Source organism: Anolis carolinensis, chromosome 2 (genome assembly GCF_035594765.1).
Source record: "Anolis carolinensis isolate JA03-04 chromosome 2, rAnoCar3.1.pri, whole genome shotgun sequence".
NCBI lineage: Eukaryota > Metazoa > Chordata > Lepidosauria > Squamata > Dactyloidae > Anolis > Anolis carolinensis.
In genome coordinates, this window is record NC_085842.1 from 303,372,031 (window position 1) to 303,393,691 (window position 21,661).

General features: G+C 44.0%; 1 protein-coding gene across 5 annotated transcripts in view; it reads right to left on the bottom strand.

Annotated features, from left to right (window-relative positions):
* The window catches only part of nipbl (NIPBL cohesin loading factor), a 205,200-nt gene that overhangs the window by 68,727 nt on the left and 114,812 nt on the right, over positions 1-21,661 (bottom strand). For 4 of the 5 annotated variants that reach the window (XM_062972485.1, XM_062972486.1, XM_008116105.3 and 1 more), the window contains one exon: positions 9,475-10,107. The exons of the other annotated variant lie outside the window; for it this stretch is intronic. In XM_062972485.1, the coding sequence (XP_062828555.1) occupies positions 9,475-10,107 (633 nt within the window). The remainder of the gene's footprint in view (positions 1-9,474; positions 10,108-21,661) is intronic. 5 annotated transcript variants of the gene reach the window in all.

A 21,661-nucleotide genomic window follows, 5' to 3' on the forward strand; every position in this document is an offset into this window, starting at 1 on the left:
CCAGACTGACAAAGTTCTGGAACACAACACACCAGACATCACAGTTGTGGAAAAGAACAAGGTTTGGATCATTGATGTTGCCATCCCAGGTGACAGTCGCATTGATGAAAAACAACAGGAAAAACTCAGCCGCTACCAGGACCTCAAGATTGAACTTCAAAGACTCTGGCAGAAACCAATGCAGGTGGTCCCGGTGGTGATGGGCACACTGGGTGCCGTGCCAAAAGATCTCAGCCGGTATTTGGAAACAATAGACATTGACAAAATTACAATCTCCCAACTGCAAAAGGCCACCCTACTGGGATCTGCGCGCATCATCCGAAAATACATCACACAGTCCTAGACACTTGGGAAGTGTTCGACTTGTGATTTTGTGAAACAAAATCCAGCATAACTATCTTGTTTGCTGTGTCATACAACGTCGTTGTGTCAATAATAATAATAATAATAATAATAATAATAATAATAATCCTTATCTTTATATCCCACCCCATCTCCCCAAAGGGACTTGGGGTGGCTCACAACAGGGACAAGCCCGAAACAACAACACAACATATTTGACAAAAACTTAAAAATTCCAACAATACACAAAATAAAATAATGGACAACATATTAAAATCCAAGCAGATGAAATCAGAGTAATTAAAAGCAAACCAGCGGGGACAGGTTTCATAAAGTGCTGTATCATGGAAATAAGTAACAGTGATAAAGTGTCATACGCTTTTAAAACAGAAAGAAGTATTCTAATGACAGCTCTATTGGGCCTATTCATTCAAACGTGCTCTGGAACAACCATGTTTTCAATTCCTGGCGGAAAATGGTCAGGGAAGGAGCGAACCTGATCTCCTTAGGGAGAGAGTTCCAGAGCCGGGGGGCCACTGCCGAGAAGGTCCTCTCCCTCGTCCCCACCAGCCGAATTTGAGACAAAGGCGGGAGCGAGAGGAGCGCCTCCCCGGATGATCTTAGGGTTCGCGTTGGTTTGTAGGAGAGGAGGCGATCATGGAGATAGGCAGGTCCTGAACCGTTTAAAGATCTGTATGGCATAAACCAGTGATCCCCCAAGTGGGCGCTACTGCCCCCTGGTGGGTGCTGCAGCGATCCAGGGGGCACTGATGGCACCTATTGGGACATGTGGGCGGGGCCAAGGGAGGGGCGGGGCCTCTTCCCAAGTGCCGGAGACAGGGCTGATCACCTGAGGCGCCTGTTAGGACACAGGGGGCGGAGCCTCTTCTAAAGAGTGAGAGACAGGTCTGAGCCTCTGCATATATCCCCTGAGGCGCTTGTTAGAACACAGGGGTGGGGTATAGAGGTTCAGCCCTGTCAGGCACTTGGGAAGAGGCCCCGCCCACTCCTCTAGCCCCACCCCCTGTGTCCTGGCAGGGACCGCAGGACAAGCTCAGCCCTGCCTCAGAGCTCATAACTCCACCCATCCCAATCCTCGCCGCCCATTTGTGGCCCCGCCCACCTCCCTCTCCCAGCTGTGCATCTTGGACTAGGGGAGAGGCTCAGCTCTGCCCTCTTGAGCAGGAGCCATGCCCACCCCTCTAAGCCACACCCTCCTTTCCAGGGGGCACCGAGCAATATTTTTTCTGGAAAGGGGGCGGTAGGCCAAATAAGTTTGGGAACCACTGGTATAAACAGTCAACTGATCCCCATAAATAGTATAATAGAAAAAGTGGAAAATAAAAATTGTATAAAAGTATTAGGCCTATATAATAAACAGGGGAAACATGGTGAATGCATAGGTAAAGAAAATAAGTTGGAGAATATACTTTAAAAAAGACAGAAATAAGAGAAAGGGTTGTCAGCAGCAATATATAAACTGATGATCAAACGTTTGCCCATGACTGATATATATACACATTAATTAAATATATATTATAATATATAAACATTTATTGGATACCATCCTTTCGGAGATACCTAAGGAAGACAAAATCATCCTCCTGTGGCATTTTAACGCAAGAGTTGGATAAGACTTCAACCTGTGGCCAAGGACCATAGGAAAAGACAGGGTTGGAAACAGCAACTCGAATGGCATCCTGCTTCTCACCAAATGTGCAGAACACACCTTGTCATCACCAACACACTCTTCTGCCAGAAAAACAAGTTCAAGAAATTATAGAAGCACTGCCGATCAAAGCATTGGCACCTCTTAGACTATGTAATTACACATGCGAGAGACCACCACATGTGCTTCTCACAAAGGCCATAACAGGCATTAGTGACTGCTGGACAGACCACAGGTTGATTCAATCCATGATGGCCATCAAGATCGTCCCCACACGCAGATTCCAAGGAAGAAAGTCAAAGCGAAAAATGGATACCCAAGCCCTTCAAGAGCCCTCCAAACGAGCTCTCCTCCAGACAACCCTAAAGGATCATCTACCCATAGAACACCCTGAAAATACTGAGAAACATTAGAACAAACTAAAGCTCTCCAGCATCACAGCCTGCGAAGAAACCATTGGATACCAAAGTAAGAAACATCAAGACTGATTTGACAAAATGACAAAGGGATCCAGCAATTAATTGATAAGAAAAGGAAAGCCTTCCAAACATGGCAGAGACACCAGCTGCACTGCTAAGAAAAAGATCTACGTTAGTGCAAAGCTGAGGTCCAAAGAAGAACCAAATAACTCAAGTCAGCATTGACACTGAAATACAATACCATCTGAGTTCTGCAAGTGCAGCATTCTTCCGAATGAAGCAGAGAGTGTTTGAGGATCGGGACAGCCGTAAGGATACCAAGGTGCTTGTTAATAAAGCTATTGTCCTCCCAACCCTGTTATATGCCTGCAAAATGTGGACTGTCTACAAACATCACACTCAACTCCTGGAACAATTCCATCAGCATTGCCTGCGAAAAATCCTGCAAATCTCTTGGGAAGACAGGTGGACAAATGTCAGCATGCTGAAAGAAGCAAAGACCACCAGCACTGAAGCGATGCTCCTATGCCATTAACCCCGCTGGACTGGCCACATTGTCTGAATTCCTGATCACCGTCTCCCAAAGCAGTTACTATACTCCCAACTCAAGAATGGAGAACAGAATGTTGGTGGAGAGGAAAAGAGATTTAAAGATAATCTTAAAGCTAACCTTAAAAACTGTGGCATAGACACTGAGAACTGGGAAGCCCTGGTCCTTGAGTGCTTTAACTGGAGGTCAGCTGTAACCAGCAGTGCTGTGGAATCTGAAGTGTCATGAATGGAGGGTGAAAGGGAAAATCATGCCAAGAGGAAGGCACATCAAGCCAACCTGACCGGGACTGCCTTCCACCTGGAAACCAATGTCCTCATTGTGGAAGAACATGCGGGTCAAGAATAGGGCTCCACAGTCACCTACATATCCATTGTCAAGACCCTACGCTTGGAAGGCCATCATACTCTGATAATGAGGGATCGCCTAAGTAAAGTAAGTTAAGTTTATGTTGGTGAAAAAGTTTGCCCATTCCTGATAGATATATACATTAAATATATACTATAATATATAACAGCTGGTAAACTAGCTGTGATTCCTGGGAGTTGCAGGCCAGAAACATCTGGGGACCCAGGTTGAGAACCACTGTCCTAGATATATTGGATTTGTTGACATTAGCTCTTCCACTCTTAACAATATGAAGCCCAGAAAAACGCACTTATTCATTGCTTGCACCAGAGAACCGGTATTCTTCCTACTTCTGTACATCACTCTACCTAATCCTCTCATATGTGGAGTAACTGTAACAGACTTAACCCAACTACTTTCTTCTGCAATGGATCAAAGCCATCCATTAAACTTCATCAGTTCAGATAAGCAAAGAGTGACAATCTATTAGATGCAATCACCACCATAAAACTGTGTTACTGCTGCTCCAAAACAGAAATCCAGAGGCACTGATTTCCAACCAGTAGTCAGTGAGATTGTCTAGCAGACAATCTCACTGACTACTGTCACCAGGCCTGTATAAGCAGCACATGCTTTATAAAATGGCATCAGTGATAGAATACATGAAGCAGGTTTCTCCTAATTAAAAAAAAAACTATAGCTGTGCATCAAATGGTTTTGTAAGCCCCTAATTAAAATCATTAACCTTTTCCCTATGATAGCAAACAGATTGATTACAATCAATGACTATTTATCATACAATCTCTGTTTATACATGATTCAACATTTGAAATATCTGTAATTTAAGTTAGCTAGATCTGAGAAAATGAATTACCAAACAAGTGTATCTTTAACAAGAATTCAGAATTCATATCCATTTCAGAAACTAGTGTTCCAATTGCTTTTGGTAAAATGTATTTTCAAAATAGTAATTCAAATCACTGTCCGTTTGATCAGTTCTGAATGTCTGAACAAATCTGTAATCTTGCATCTTATTTTTTAAAAGAGGATCATCTTCCAATCGAAGACACAGCTTTGCATACTGGGATGTCGGTATGCAAAGGGAACTTGTAGAAGCTTAAGAGGCTATAGGAACATTTAGGAGTGAGCATATTATACCCATATTAAAGTCACTCCACTGGTTGCCAATTAGTTCCCGGGCAAAGTACAAAGTGTTGGTTCTGACCCTACATGGTTTGGGTCCCGTTTACCTACAGGATTGCCTTCTGCCATACAATCTGTTCCAGACACTTAAGACCTCTTGGGTGTGTGTGTGTATACTCGGCTATTCCTACTAACCAGAGCTCAAACGGCAACCATTGAACGGTATTTGAAGTCCCTAGACCAGTGGTGGCGAACTTATGGCATGTGTGCCAGAGGGGGCACTCAGAGTCCTCTCTGTGGGCACGCATGCCCCAAGAGAAGGGCATCCGATGAAAGAAGGGACTAAGGGGCAGGCTCTAGCTTAAGGCTCTCCTTCCTCCAGTGGAGGGGAGGGGAGGGCCAATGTGCGTGGCAGCGAGGCAAGAGAGATTCCACCCTCTGATAGGAGGAGGTAGGGAAGTTCAGGGCGGGAGGTGAAACTGGCTGGGAGGCCATCCATGGGAGGAGGCTCCTGATGATGACACTGATGCCTCCTCTGAGCTCAGCCCCACCAGTGCCACTATCTACTTGGCTAGTACCAGCAAGGGGAGCCCCTGGCCCTGCCACTTCGACGACAGTGTCTGCCACACCACTGAGGGCCCTCTTTCTCTGCAAGGCTGGGTCCCCAAACTGGTCTTCTTACCTTCCCTCCCCAACTGCGCTTTCCATGGGCCTTTCCTGGAGCTGGGCCCCCTCTGGCCTCCTTGATTCCTTCCCTAGGGCTGGATCCTGCAAAGTTAGCATTCCTTCCTTAGAGGCCCCAGGTTCCATCTGATCTGGGAAGCTAAGCAGGGTCGGCCATAGTTGGGACCTGGGTGGGATGCCACCAATCAATCCCAGGGAGGTGCTATTTCAAAGGAGGGAGCTGGGTAAACATTTCAAGGGTTCCTGGCCTAAGAAGGCACCTTGAAGCATATGGAGTTTCCAGGAATGAACATGTAGTCTCATTTTGTTTGGATCATCTTATGCTTATCAGCAGCTGTTTTCAGCTTTGAAAGCTACTACTACTAAACAAACTACAGTTGACCTGTTGCTCGCAAACTTATAAAGTACTGTGGCAAAGTATGGTGGTATGGGAAATAAAGTATTGAGGAATTGGTGGTAGTTAAGGTAAAGGGCAAAGGTTTTCCCCTGACATTAAGTCCAGTCGTGTCTGACTCTGGGGATTGGTGCTCATCTCCATTTTTAAGCCGAAGAGCCAGTGTTGTCCGAAGACTCCTCCAAGATCATATGGCATGACTGCATGGAGCGCCGTTACCTTCCCGCCAGAGCAGTACCTATTCATCTACTCTCATTTGCATGTTTTTGAACTTTAGGGTTGGCAGAAGCTAGGGATAACAGTGGGGGCTCTCTCTGCACCCCCAATTCAAACCTGTAACCTTTTGGTCCAGAAGTTCATCAGCTCAGCGCTTTAACATGCTGCGCCATCAGGAGATATTTCCTAACGCTTGTGAATATACAATATTTCTGATTGTTTTTTTTTTGTCCGTTGGAGGCAAGTATGAATGCTGCAATTAGGCAAAATGATTAGGATGTAATGGCCTTGCAGCTTTAAAGCCTGGCTGCTTCCTGAGTGAATTTTTTGTTGGGAGGTGTTAGCTGGCCCTGATGGTTTCCTGTGTAGAATTCCCCAGTTTTCAGAGTGTTGTTCTTTTTTTAGTGTTCTGTTTTATTATACTACAGTAATGCTTATATATTCTGATTTTAGTGTTTTTGGATACTTGGAGCCAGATTGTATTCATTTTCACGGCTCACAGCAACATAATAATAATAATAATAATAATAATAATAATAATAATAATAATAATGACTTTGGTAATACACACTGCTTCACTCCCTTCTCAGCTTCCTTTCTGGAAGAATCCTTTCTTGGGAGGTGTTAGCTAGCCCTGATTATTTGATTTGTGGAATTCCCAATTTCCCTGCTTCCAGAATGTTGCTCTTTATTTACTGTCCTGATTTTAGAGATTATATTGTTCTGTATTATTCTACCACAATAATTATTTCATATTACAGTAGAATCTCACTTATCCAACATTCGCTTATCCAATGTTCTGGAATATACAATGCAGTCTGCCTTTTAGTAGTCAATGTTTTTGTAGTCAGTGTTTTAAATTCATCGTGATATTTTGGTGGTAAATTTGTAAATACAGTAATTACAACATAGCATTACTGCACATGGAACTACTTTTCCTGTCAAATTGGTTGTATAACATGATGCTTTGGTGCTTAATTTGTATAATGATTACCTAATTTGATGTTTAATCGGCTTTTCCTGAATCCCTTCTTATTATCCAACATATTTACTTATCCAACGTTCTGCCGGCCTGTTTATGTTGGATAAGTAAGACTCTACTGTATATTTATCATCTTATATTATCTGCTTAGAACTGGATTATATGAGGCCCCTTCTACAAAGCTGCATAAAATGCACACTGAAGTGGATTATATGGCAGTGTGGAGTCAAGATAATCCAGTTCAAAGCAGATAATATAAGATTATAAATGGGTTATATAGCTGTGTGGAAGGGCCTTGAGTCTACACTGCCATATAATCCAGTTAAAATCAGATAATCTGTATTTTATAGGCAGTGTGGAAGAGGCCTAAGTGAGGAGTAACTCTGCCTGTCCCCTGGACTGAGTGGGTTGCTAGGAGACCAAGTGGGCGGAGCTTAGCCTTCTAACTGGCAGCAATTGGATAAAAACAATTATTCCTCTCCCTCTAATTAGGACTTTATTTTTCTTTTCTTTTTGTTGTCTTGTCCTTGAGGCGTCGATGAGGGGTTGTAAATTTTCGAGGTTGTGGGGTGTTTAGTTTTGTTGTTTTGTCCGGTGCCGTGATTCCATCACTGTTTTATATATATAGATGAGCCAAGGTTAGACAAATTATCGGCAAACATACAACAGCAAAAATCACATGAATTGTTCAAAAGCGTGCCAAATGCAAACATTTATCTTTCCATAAAAAGTTGTTTGTATCATTAAAAGCTCTATTATTGTGTTTTTCTTTTAAAACCAAAGACGCTAATGTATGACTTGGTTTTTGGTTGCAATTTTGGCACTCAGTCTCTAAAAGGTTCTCCATCACTACCCTAGACAGGGGAATGACCTGCTAGAAGAGATTCATAGCTAAATCGGCTGTCAGAATTTAAGAGACAACTGAAGTTAAGAGACAACTGAAGATCTATTTCTTCTGGCAGGCTTACTTTGTCAATTTTTAACTACTGTATACACTCGAGTATAAGCCAATCCAAATATAAGCCGAGACACCTAATTTTACCACAAAAAACTGGGAGAACTTACTGACTCAAGTATAAGACAAGGGTGGGAAATGCAGCAGCTACTTGCAAATTTCTAAAATAAAATAAAAATAGGGCTCCGCACTGAAAAAGTTTGAGGACCCCTGCTGGATATGCAGCATGATGGTAAAGAGCACAGGAAAATAAAACCTGATGCCTCTGAGCAGGAGCAAGAAGACTAGACAAGCAAGAGAAACTGATTGTCGGATCTCACATGACTGCAGCCTCAGACAGCAACATTCTGAAGTAGAAGAAACTGTGCACTCATTGCTCTCTCCCATTACCAAGCATGCGACAGACCTCAGAAACAACACAGAAGAGCTCTAGGTGTTATTCTCTTCATTCTTTCCCTTCCTCATCTACCTCCTTCATTTCACCCTTTAAAAAATGTATTTCCTTTCTCTGAAAACCATTTTTTCTGCTAATCTTGGGGGTTACTTAAAATCTACTGGAAAATGTATATTTATAAATCTATCTCAAACCATGTATCTCTTTATCTCTCCTGTCTTCTCTGCACAGTCCAAAAATGAGGGCTACATCAGGCAGGTTACTTTGGTTTTTTTCTTCTTCTGCATCAGTGTAGACAACTCTTAAAAAGTGGCTTCAGATGCAATGCTGGAACAATCCTATACTGCCTTACTCTAACTTCAGCTGAACTTACTGAGCAAAAATGTCTAACATTACTCTGAATATCTCTTCTGGTGAATTTATATTCTACTCTTAGGAATCTGTTCGAAGTTACTGTGTATATTTCAGGCAATCAGATCTTGATGACATTTTTGAATACACACAGAAAAACCTGAGCTTTTCAAAAGATTATTTCTGATATAAAATAATTCAAAGATAAAATCAAAAGTATAGTAGGTCTGCAAACGTATTGTTCTGATAATGGCTGGATGTAACATTACATTTGGTTAAAAATTCAGAGTAAAAGCAACTAATTTCATTCTTCATTTTTCTTTGCATTTGGGATAACAGGTGAAGTGAAAATATAGTGAAATTAATGGATACTGGATTGCAATGTTTAAAAACTTTAAAAGAATATAAACAACCCCAATGGCCTTTGCTTAGCTTGTATATCGTATAACACTATTTTTAAGGCTTTGTTGTTAAAATTCTGACTTGATATAACTTTTCATGTAAATTGGTACTGACAAAAGCAGTTCTCAAAGCAAACCTTGGCAATCAATGGGGTGACAGATGTTGCAACGAGATTGCCCTCACACCCAGCAAAAGTATCATTCTTTGGGTACAAAAGGGAACAGCACACTATCCTAGCCACGTTTTCCAAGTGCTTCCGGCACCAATGTTTTGCAAACAGCACCATCCGATAAACACGCAAACAACTGACAATTTTGCAATCTAAAAGTTTGCACTATTTAAATTAAGAGAAAATACATTATAATTTTATCATCAAGAGGTCCCCAAACTAAGGCCTTTGGGCCGGATGAGGCACATAGTAATTTATGGGTTGTTTTTTTTTCAACCTATAGTCTGGCTCCCCAAAAGTCTGAGGGACCGTGAATCAGACCTTGGCTTAAAAGGTTTGACCCCTGATCTACCACTGTTATTATACAGCCTTCACTAAGAATATGAATCTATATGGTTTATTGTAAATGACATCTCAAGAAATATAATATAGCATACATATGTGCAATATTTTTACCTTTGTCTTGCACTTCTTTTGAAAACCGTTCCCTTTCAATAGCTGATTCCCGTTCTATCCGTTCTATTTCAGCCAATGCATCCAATTCTACTTCATCATATGGCGTAATAGTTCCATGCTGAGAAACCTGTTGATGTGTCTGAACCAAAGGATTCTGAGGTTGTTTAGCAGAAACTGAAGTGTTCGGTTGTAAAACAGGCACTTGTTGTGCCTGAAGGAATGCTGTTTGTTCATGCTGCGGCAAACACTGAGCAGCATTTAATGGGCGATTAATATCCTGTGGAGTAACTGGTGTTTTAGAAGTCTGTCCTGGATACTGCACATTAAAAGAAATATCCCCTTCTGACACGTTACTGTCTTCCAAACCCGAAAGCATATCGTCCTGCTGGTCCATATCTGAAGATCTTACACGAGTGAGTCTTAACGTAAGTTTAGTAGAATCCTTTGATGGAGAACTAATAATATCATACATTGCAGCTTTTTCAGTCTGTTCTTTTTCATCCTTGCCTAGCTTCATTTTCTTTTGTTTCTTTTGCTTTCTTTCTGGAGAATCTAACAATATGTCAGGGGGAACATCTCTAGGTGATGAATAAGGTGGCGGCTGAGACTGAAGTATTAATGTTGGTCTTGATCCTAGAATAATAATTCAGAAAAAACTAAATAGTTATGTCGGATTTCATGTCTGTGAAAACACACAAAAATTAACCTTTATTAGTAATTTACATTTTTACAGATATTGGTACTTACAAGGACAGGTTGCTTACCTGTAACCGTGTTTCTTCGAGTGTACTCTGTGAATTCACACTAATGGAGAACGCTGTGCCTGCGCAGGCTCCAACGGATACTCTTCCAAGCTAAAGTTTGAAATTTGGCGGTAACCCCGCCCCTCTCCCCAGAGGGTATAAAGGGCGCCCTCCGCGCCCGCTCTCCAGTTCCTATGCCACAAAGGCAGCGAGAAAGGGAGAGGTTTGCATGTGGGGAAGGAAGGGCGGGATTGTGTGAATTCACAGAGTACACTCGGAGAAACACGGTTACAGGTAAGCAACCTGTCCTTTTTCTTCGTGTACTCTGTGAATGCACACTAATGGAGACTAGCAAGCTGAGGTGTAGGTAGGTGGGATAGCAAACCCGATAACCAGTTTAGTGTCCAAACAACACATTTATTGAGCACAAGGTGCCAAAAAGACACAAGTGCAACAGTCAAAGAAAACGATGCAACAGCATATAGTGCAAAAAAAACCGATCCTTGTTATTAGGACCCAGAACACAATCACAACATTGTATGTGAGCGATAGTCTGTAAGAAAATACAGAGGTAAGTATAGACCCATTTCCTGAAAACAGAGGTAGAGGTATTCATGAAATACATTTCAGTGCAGTGGGTAAGTATAGTACACAAGCACTGCGTTAATGAACCCATGAACATATCGTGTACATAAAGGCTGAATGACAGCGGTCAACTTGTAAGAAGGATAACCAAAAAAAACTGGTTTTGAGTAAGGCAAATAACGTTAGGCAAGGCAGGAGGAAAGGATAGACCTGGCAAAGGCTGAGTCCTTGAGGTTCTTTGAGTCCATCCTGTAGTGTGAAACAAAGGTGGATGGAGTGGACCAGATAGCCGCTCGACAGATGGAGTCGAGAGGGACGCCCCTCAGGAAGGCAGTAGAGGTGGAAAGGCCCCTCGTTGATCTAGAGCGGATCGAAGAGGGGGGTTGGCGTTTAGCCAGTTGGTAAGCGAGTTCGATAGTCTGAGCAATCCAGTGTGAGAGTCTTTGAGAAGAAAGTGGTTCGCCCAGCTTATGGGTAGCATAAGCCACAAATAGTCTAGGTGACTTACGTATGTCCTTAGTCCTGTCCTTATAGAAAAGGAGGGCTCTCCTGACATCTAGGAGATGAAGTCTCCGCTCCAAAGAAGAAGAAGGATTAGGAAAAAAAGCAGGGAGTATTATGTCCTGGTTAAGGTGAAAAGCAGAGACCACCTTAGGTAGGAAGGTGATGTCCGGGCGAAGAACAGCCCTGTCGTGGTGGAAACGGAGGTAGGGTTCGTCCACCCGAAGAGCAGCCAGCTCCGAAGGCCTGCGCGCGGAGGTGATAGCGATTAGGAAGGCAGTCTTCCAAGAGAGAAGGTGAAGGTCTGCGGAGGCCATAGGTTCAAAGGGAGCTGAAGCTAGTTGAGAAAGGACGAGTTCGAGGCTCCATCCGGGAGTCGGAGGTTGAACTGGAGGGTGCAGGTTGTTGTAACCTCGAAGAAAGGTCTTAATGAGGTTGTTAGAAAAGAGAGAGGGTTGTCCCTGACGTTGGAAATGCCAGGAGAGAGCAGCGAGATAGGATTTTATCGAGGCCAGCGAGAGTTGACGATCCGCAAGAGAAAGTAGCAAGTCCAGGACCAGCGGGATCGAAGTAGAGGCGGGATCGATGTGTCGGTCCCGGAGGAAAGTTTGGAATTTTGTAAGCTTGTAAGCATAGGCCTTTGACGTGGCCGGCTTATGGGCGGCACGAAGGATCGCCTGCAGGTCTGGGTGGAGAGAATTTAAGGAAGTATCCTCCAGGCAGTCAGGTGTAGGGACGGGACGTCGGGGTGGAGGACCCGTCCCCTCTGTGAAGATAGTAGATGAGGGAGAGTTGGGAGAGTGCGGGGAGGATCCGCACACATCCTGAGTAGAGTTGGGTACCACGGTTGGCGTGGCCATGCAGGGGCGATCAGGATGGCCGATGTTGGCGTTAGATAGTCTCTCTCTATTACCCTCGAGATGAGAGGGAAGGGAGGAAAAAGATAGACGGGCTCGAGAGTCCAGTCGAGGAGAAACGCGTCTCCGAGACAGCCCGGAGTCGAGTTTGGAGGTAGTCTCGCTCCGAAGCGAGGAAGTTGAGCGTTCGAGGGGGAGGCAAAAAGGTCCAGAGCTGGCCAGCCCCAATCGTCGAAGACGGATTTCAGGATCGAGACGCCACTCGTGGGGGGAGGTTGTTATTCTGCTTAGAGAGTCTGCTAGCGTGTTTTGAGCCCCCGGAAGGTGAACCGCCGACAGGGTTATGTGTCTCGCTATGCACCATAGCCAAATGTCCATCGAGAGAGCCATCAGTTTTCTCGAGCCCGTACCCCCTTGTTTGTTGATGTAGTACATAGCTACTACGTTGTCCGTTTGGATCAGAACAGTCTTGTGGGGAAGAAAGCGAGCAAACGCCCGGAGAGCTTTGAAGATTGATAACAGTTCTAGAAAGTTTATGTGGTGAGACTTCTCTTGGATGGACCAAAGGTCCCTGACGGTGAGGTTTGACATGTGGGCTCCCCACGCAAAATTGGAGGCGTCGGTCGTGATGGTGACTGACGGGAGGGAGGGACGGAAGGGAAGTCCCACACAAACGTTCGCTGGGTCCTGCCACCAGCGAAGGGAGAGGCGAACCTGGTTCGGTACCGTGAGAAACATTGAGCTCGGATGCCGATGGGGTTTGAAAGAGTCTATAAACCATCTTTGGAGAGGTCTGAGACGTAGTCTGGCAAAAGGAGTAACCATGACCGTGGAGGCCATGTGACCCAGAAGAACCTGGACAGAGTGGGCTCGGATCCTGCGGTTGCGGAGGAGAGAAAGGTGTTGTTGAAGGGCTAGGAACCTGTCCTTCGGTAGGGAGGCGGTTTCCGCGATGGAGTTGAAGAGAGCTCCGCTGAAGCGGATCTCTGTGGCCGGGAGGAGTTGGGACTTTGAGACATTCAACTGAAGGCCCAGCCGTTGTAGAAGAGAAAGAGCTTGAGAGACGTGGTTTTGAAGGGATGAGGGGTCGGACGCGACAATCATCCAATCGTCCAGATAAGGAAAGACCATTATGCCCTGTTTTCTTAGGTGCGCTGCCACCACGGCGACCACCTTCGTAAAGACCCTTGGGGCCGTCACGAGGCCGAAAGGGAGAACTGTAAACTGGTAAGACTGTCCCAGGAGTTTGAAGGAAAGGAAGCGTCTGTGAGATCGACGTACTGAGACGTGGAAATACGCATCGCGTAAGTCTATAGAGGCAAAGTAGTCTCCGTGTCGGAGCATCGGGAGAATGGAGGCCACCGAGACCATTCGAAATTTTGAAGGCAGAATGAAGAGGTTTAGGGCTCGCAGGTCGAGGATAGGCTGAAGACCTCCGCCCCATTTGGGAACCGTAAAGTATCTCGAGAAGAAACCTCGAGTGTCCTGCTCGGAAGGAGAAGGCTGGATTGCGCCCTTCACCAGAAGGGAGTCGACCTCGGAGCATATTTCCGGTGAAGGGTCGGTGTGGAGGATGTGACCCGTGGGGGGCAAAGTTTCGAATTCCAAGGCATAGCCGTCTCTGACAATGCGAAGAACCCAGGCATCTGAGGTTATAGACTCCCATTCGCGGTAGAAAGGAGCTAGGCGATCGAGGAAAGAGCAGAGAGGAAAGATCTGGTCGGGGCCTAGGAACGGCATGGCAGTGGCAGTAGTAGTGAAGGTAGAAAAGTCCCCGAGAGAGTGGGCGTCAGGCCCGTCGTTGGGGTTGTGGCATAGCTGCAGCACCCTTGCCCCGACCTTTTGGGACCTGGTGCTGGCAGCGAGGTTGTTGCTGATGACTGTGGTGACTCGAGCTCGACGAGCGTCGAAACGGCTGGTGACGAAAAGGCTGAGGGTAGCGACGGTACCGTTGCGGGAACCATCGGGTCCGCTGAGCCTGAGGTTGATCGGTCCCGCACTTTGTTGCGAGAATCTTGAAGTCATGATTGGACTTCAGTTTGTCATCAGTACCAGAGTTGAAAAGGCCCTGGGTGTCGAAAGGAAGGTCTTCGATCACTTGTCGAGAGGAAGAAGAGAGTCCTGAGGACCGAAGCCACGCATGCCGTCTGATCGCAACTGCGTGGGCAATCATTTTTCCGGCGGTATCGCCGGTATGTTTAGCCATTTGAATTTGGTGGTGTGCGAGGGAGTCCGCCTCCTGTTGGAGGGTCGAAAGGACTGACCGGTCTTCGTCAGAAAGTTTGGCGAAGAAAGGTTGGGCTTTTTCCCAGAGGATCTGTTGATAAGCGCCCATGCAGGCCCCGTAGTTCGCCATGCGGCAAAGGAGGAGAGCGCCGGAGTACAGCTTGCGGCCTACCGCATCGAATCGTTTACCTTCCCTGTCGGCAGGGGAGTTGGACTGTCGATCCGAGGATTGGGAGGCCTTTACCACCATGGAGTTTGGGTCAGGGTGATGCTTGAGCCATTCCAAGGCTTCGTCATCGGTTCGGTACCAGGCCTCTATTTTCTTAGAGGTTGGAGGTATCGAAGATGGAGTCTTCCAAGATGCCTGGATTACGTCCAGGAGGTATGGAAGAAAAGGCAGCAAGGTGGCTGGCGGGGCTTGGGCTTGGACCCTCTTGAAAACGGGGTCGGTAACAGCCTTTGAGGTTTGCTTAATTTCCATCCCCAGAGCGTCTGCCATTCTGACCATCTGGTCGGAGAAAGCCCGGATATTATCCGTCGGGGAAGGTGGGTCGACCTCGTAGGCGTCGTGAAGCGGGGAGAGGTCGAGACCGAGAGAGACAACTGAGGCGGAGAGGATCGACTCGGGGTGTTCGATATCGGGGTCATCCTCCTCGGGCCCTTGAGGGGACCGGGGAGGAGAAACAAGCGCAGAGTCCTGATGAGGTATCACCTCAAGAGCAGCGGGAGCCAGCTGTGGACGAACGCCCTTGGACGCGGAAGCCTGGGCGGCACGGGCTAAGCCCGTCATTTGTCTACCCCTCTCGGGTGTTTGAGCCGGGGGAAAAGTTGTTGTCGAGCCGGAAGACGAGATGGTGCTGGCTGGGGAGCCTTAATAACTGTCCTGACCGACCGGTCGGGGGAGGCTTGAGTGTCCGCATCCGAGGACTGACCATGAGGAGAGGAAGAGGAGCGGAGGCGTTGTGCTAGTTGGATAAGAGAGGATCTCCTAGAGGAGGCCACAGAGGAGGGGACGTCCTTCTTCGAAGACGCTGAGGAGGACGACCTCTGGATCATTCGTTTCTTTGCTGGAGGTTGCTTCGACGCGACCCTCAGCGATTTTCCCGGCGTCGGAGGGATCGGGCACACAGCTGCCGAGTCAGATTGGGCCCGTCTGGATTCCTCCTGAGCCCTCTTGAAGGCAATCTTCATGGCGGAAGAAGATGGCGGCGAAGCTAGGCAGGATCGAGTGGAAATGGCCGAAGCCACCGAACTCAAAGTTGATGAAGGGCCCATTTTGCCCGACCGAGTGGAAACCGTGGCGGTGGTCACCGTGCAGGGCGGTTTGGCCGGTTTTGGTCTCGAAGTTTTCGAGGTTTTGGATGATACCGACGGAGCAGGCCTGGACGCCATCGAGGCCGAGGTGGAAGTAGAAGCCTCAGGAGCAAGAGTTTTTTCGTAGAGAGCTGCGCGGAGTCTCGCAGCTCTATTTCTTCGGGCCTGAGCTGTAAAGGCCAGGCAAAAGCGGCAGGTACCGACGACGTGGCTTTCGCCGAGACAGAAAAGGCACTTAGCGTGACCGTCGGAATCTGGAATCTTAGCGGCACACTGAGTGCACTGCTTAAAACGCGTGGTCGACATAAGAACGAAGAGTCCAAAGTGAGCTTTGCGGCGGAAAAAAAGGAACTGGAGAGCGGGCGCGGAGGGCGCCCTTTATACCCTCTGGGGAGAGGGGCGGGGTTACCGCCAAATTTCAAACTTTAGCTTGGAAGAGTATCCGTTGGAGCCTGCGCAGGCGCAGCGTTCTCCATTAGTGTGCATTCACAGCGTACACGAAGAAAAAACAGTAAATAAATAAAATAAACCCAATGGAATAAGAAAACTCTTAATCTTCACAACAACACTGTCATAAATGTAGCAGTAAAGTGCAGTAAAAGATATCTGCACTTCCTACATATTTAGTAATCATGGCAATCTACATATAGCTATAGAAATATAATTCCAAAAAAGAAATGTCAATATTTTTGGTATTGGACATTTTGAGTTCAAGCCAGGGCTCCAACTGCTAGAGAAGGACAGTTTCTAACTAGAAAAAAAGTTATTAAAAGTCAGCCAAGACCACAAGGAAAAAGAAGTTTAAAGATGCCTAATTTCCTATTAGTATCTAGAGGTGCTAGCCAAAAAAACGATGAATTGTAGACAAGCAAATTTCACTTCAACAAACATAACAGTGTTATGGAACCATAATAATTTTCAGAATTTTCCCCAAAAGAAAAAGCTCAAGAATTTGCATTTTCCATAGGCAAAGGGAAAATGGACTTCAAAAGGAATATAGTAAGCTAACTAGTTTTTCTCTTTTTTAAAGTTATGGCATAGGTCATCACATAATCTGACATAATGTGAAAATTTTGTTTTCTAATTACAAACAGCCAAATATAGTGGGAAACTTTGTTATTTTTTGTATTGCCCCCCTTTCCATGTTAAGATCATTAACATATTTCACAGCAATGGTTAGAGTCTACTTGCCATTATATCTTATCAGCAAAATAAACCAATGAATTCTATTTTATTCAACATTTTTATCCAAAAAGATATCTGAGGTAACGCAGTCGATAATATTCAAAACAAGTTAAACAGCTTTTTGTCTGGATAGGTAACTGAAAAATAATCCCCTTTAATTATGGGATGGGGTTTTTTTTCATTCATAAACCTAGACAGGAAGGGATGAATTTGTTATATAATACAGTTTTTGTTAAGCTAGCAGAATAGCCAGATAAACTGATTTACTTCAAGCTATTACCAGCACATGAACTGTACTTTTTAATGGTATATTAAGTTACATTATGTTAAAAATTACCAAAAATATTTTGTTCAACTGAAATTACTTTGGGATAATATAAAAAGAAGAATACAATAAATCAAGCAAACATTTAAAGTAGAATCTACAATTCATGAACTTTTGTTTTTCTATTTTCATTTTCCCTTCTTACATTTTACACTTGTTCAGCTTTATATACATCTTTATTTTATTCTAAGCTAGAGATCTGAGTCTTGACAACATCTTGCTGCATTTAGATGTCATTTCGCTTTTGCACTGCACTATCCTGATTCATTCATAAATCTGGAAGCCCAGGTGGAGGTCTGCCTTCACACAATTAAAACTTGTTCGCCAGCTGCGCCATTTCTGGAGAAATCCGATTTGGCCATGGTGGTACACGCACTAGTTACATCCCATTTGGACTACTGCAATGCATTCTATGTGGGACTGACCTTAAAAAGTATCCGGAAACTTCAATTGGCTCAGAGAACAACAGCCAGACTGCTCAGTGGAGCTGACTCCAAGGAGCATGCTATCCCCCTGCTGAGACAGCTCCACTGGCTCCTAATTAGTTTCCAGGCCCAATTTATGGTGCTGGTTTTAACCTATAAAGCCTTACACGGCTTCAGTCCAGGCTACTTGAGACACCATATCCTACCATATAGACGGGGCAGTCCCTTAAGGCCCAGCAGTGAGATGCTTGTTTCCACCCAGCTCAGGGACAGACTTCACCGAAAAAAATCCAGAGAGGGCATTTTTTCGGGTGCAGCACCTGAGCTCTGGAATGCACTGCCTAAAGTAATTAGAGCAGCCTCCACCCTCATGTCTTTTAGGAAAAAATGGAAAACTTCCTGTTTGGAATAGCCTTTAATTGAATTGTAACAGAAGCCTAGGATTTTACAGTACTTATACTATTTTTGGACTTTTAAAGACAGTTTTAATTTAATTTAATGGTAATTTTAATGTCGTACAAGGAAGTATTTATATAACCAACTTGGGTTATCTTATCAATGGTTTTATATTATACTGTATGTTTTAATGATGTTGGAAGCCACTTTGTGTTCGTTGGAGAAAGGCGGAATAGAAATTCCCTAAATAAATAAATGCATAATGCCAAAACTCCTAAAGTTGTACATATTAAAGGGTACACTTGATTCTCTAGGTTACTAGTGCAGTTGCAAAAGAGCAATTCCCTCAAGATTCGACATTTTAGAAATAAAAAATACTGAGAAGTGTTTTACTTAGACTGTTCACAAACCACTTGATTCCAGCATTACAATATAAGTGTCACACTATTGTTTCACCTTCCCTAAAGTAGAAAAAGCTAATTTTGAACTAGTCCTGGGAAGGAATGCCACAGGACTGACGAATCAATGTTGAACTGTAGGGATTCCCAGTTACATTCCATCTTTCAACTGCATTTTGGGAGTGCATGTGCGCTGTACTGTTGCTTGGATATAAGAGATACTGTTCAACTTCAGATACGCTGTGTCAATCAAAGGAGGCAAGCACTATTTATGCAATAGCACTGAATACAACTAGTCTTTTCATCAGGAATTTTAGTACTCCACCATGTTGGAATAAATTGAGCAACTGAATCAGCTGAAAAATTAGATTGCTGAATTATCTTCATGCATTTTTTTCAGGAAACAAGCATCTATTAAGGATATTTCTGATACAGGTGTCCCATTCTAGTAGAGAAATTCAGCTATATGGCCCATTTAGGTCCTTCTTACTCTGAGACATTTGTTTTTACATTCATTTAAAAAATTCACAATGGAAACAAATAACCACAATCTTGGGTAATCATATGCAGTCTTTTCTTCTGAAGAATGCTTTGCAGATCATAGTTGATAGTTGTTTCATAAATTTTGCCAAAATTAATTCCTGGTCATCAACACACTCACTTATAACTGTGCTCTACATAGATGGAAGAGTTCTTTTTTTCCTGGTATGTCAGCAGGCAACATTGCCAACCTGTAAGTTTCCATAGGTGATTTATTCTTAGAAAAGAATTCTCATTGAGCAAGGGTATTTTCTTATGGAATCTGGTCTGCTTTTCAGGCCTCACCTTCAGTATGAATATATCCAATTACCGGTGGCTCAGCTTGGTTCTATCAGCAACTTTCAGGGTCTGGAACAATTCAAACTTGTTGCCCTACTGCTCCATCAGTAGGCTTGTCAAAAGATGATCCACTAGTCAAGTAGTAAATCTACATCATGTTGGTATACAGACATCTCTTCCCAAACTGTGCTGACAGGCACACAAAAACGAATCTGTCTTCTCTTAAGATGATCCTGAGTGGTGTTTCCAGTTGCTACTGCTGAAATTCAAATTCAGCTCTGATGCTATTGTTTCCCCATTCAAAATTAACACCACAATATATATTCTGGAATCCTAAAAATGTAAATTTTACCACTACATGAGCTATTTTCATCACCTGAAGAAAGAAATCGCTTTGAATAATGTCTTCATTTTTTCTTTTAACTTTTAGCTAGAAACTGTAAGCACTGAAAGTGACATTTCAAACCTTCACCTACCATCTGGAAATTATTGCACAGAATTGGAAACAACAATCAACAAATATTTCATTTAACAGGATAGCGGAATCCAAATTTTGTCAGTTTTCCCACACAGAAGGAGCCATACATTAATAGGTTAATTCCTGTAATTCCTAGGCAAAATATTGCATAATTTTAAAAATAACCTTATTAGTCCATGACTGCACCTCCTCCTCTTTCAGTTATTTCAAAAGCTGGGACATAGGAAAGATCATAAAAGACTCCTTATATCACAAAATTGCTATCTTTTCATCTAAGATGGGACTGGATGGCTCCTTCTCCGTGGCAAGAATACACATTCACAATAATTCCTCTCAAGTGCCATTCTTAGCTGGTGAAGAAGCCATTTAGTAATAGGATCTGCAGAAGCAGACCTGTGAAACATGGTAAGAATGCATCTTAGTATAGTACCACGTTGCAGTACCCTTCTACCAAATGAGGTAAATTTGTCTAGTTTATAAAGCTTTGTGATTGTGAACGAAACTGTTCATGTGGCTACTCAGCAGATTTCCTCTAGGCAAACATTACTGGAAAAAATGGCAGTTGTGAAAGCCAATCTAGTTGAGTGTGATGCTGCATTATATGGCTTTAGAAGCCCCAAAGTTTCATAGATCAAACTTTGGTCATCAGATGACATAGTTCCAGAGAGGTTGAAAGAAAGGAAACAAAAAGAGACTCTGATGTTCTAAATGGTTTAGTATGTTCAATATATAGGTTTAGAGCTCTTTGTGCCACTGCTTTTCTAACGGATGGTTTGGATGAGGATAGAATGGAGTCAACATAATGGGCAGAGAGAGATGAAATGCGGAGTTGATCTTGGGTAAGAAACTGGATCTAATCATAGCGAAATTGTGTCAGTGCCAAATTTGCTGTGAGATGGAGCAACAAATAGTGCAGCAAGATTCAAAACCCATCTGGCTGAAGTGATAACAAGGAACATGATCCTGATTGATAGGATCCTGAGTGGAACTGCTTTAAGGGGTTTAAACAAAAGCTTAGACAGGGTTTTGAGAACCTCATGGAAGTTCTAGTAGGAAAATCTATGGAAAACAGAGGGTCTGAAAAGGGTTGCCCCTCAGAGAAACAGTTGACTGTGAAGATGGGATGAAAGAGAACATATGTTGGATGAGGATAAAATGGTAGCCAGTGCCACTGTTTGGCAATGAAGAGTGTTTTATTTAAATCCCATATCCTGATCTGATTGTGAAAAATGTATCTTGAATCTGATGGGAGAGTTTTCCTGCAGGACCACCTCACAATGGCTTTCTAGATTATCTTCTGGGGGTTGATTCTTGTATAAAAGATAGAATAACGTTTACCACCCAAAATAAATAATCTTGTCTGAAGATGCTCTCAGTTAAATGGACATGTAGCTAGGTGGAGCATCTAATTAAATAGTAACTGATGTTAACAGCCTCACTAGTATACGTAGCTCTGGAGGAGGAGGCCATTGCTGCAAGTGGAACTGCTGTATGCACATCTTTGGCTCCCAGTGAAGAACACAAGCACATCTCAGCTTAACCAGACATGCACTGGAGCAGGAGAGCTCCAAATAGTGGAGCTTAGTTTCAAGGTTTCAGGTTTCACTTTTCATACCCCATGGGTTTTGGGGAAGTAGTGGGGGGAAGAGAAGAAAAGAGAAGGCTAAACTAGTAAAGAGAAGAGTAATATAGGTACGGAAAACTAAGAATTTTTTGTGTAGGGGGAAACTAAAAACAGGAAGAAATAGCAATGGAATGAAGAAATGAAGTGAGAGAAAACAGAGATAACAACATATTACCTGCCCTGGGTGAGGCAAGAAGCACTCAGAGAGAAGGAAGAGACAAAGACTAAGACGGTTATTTTAAAATCATGCAGTAGACTAGGAGGTTGCCTGGGTGGGGGCAACTGGAATTGAGCCATTAATTGATGACTCC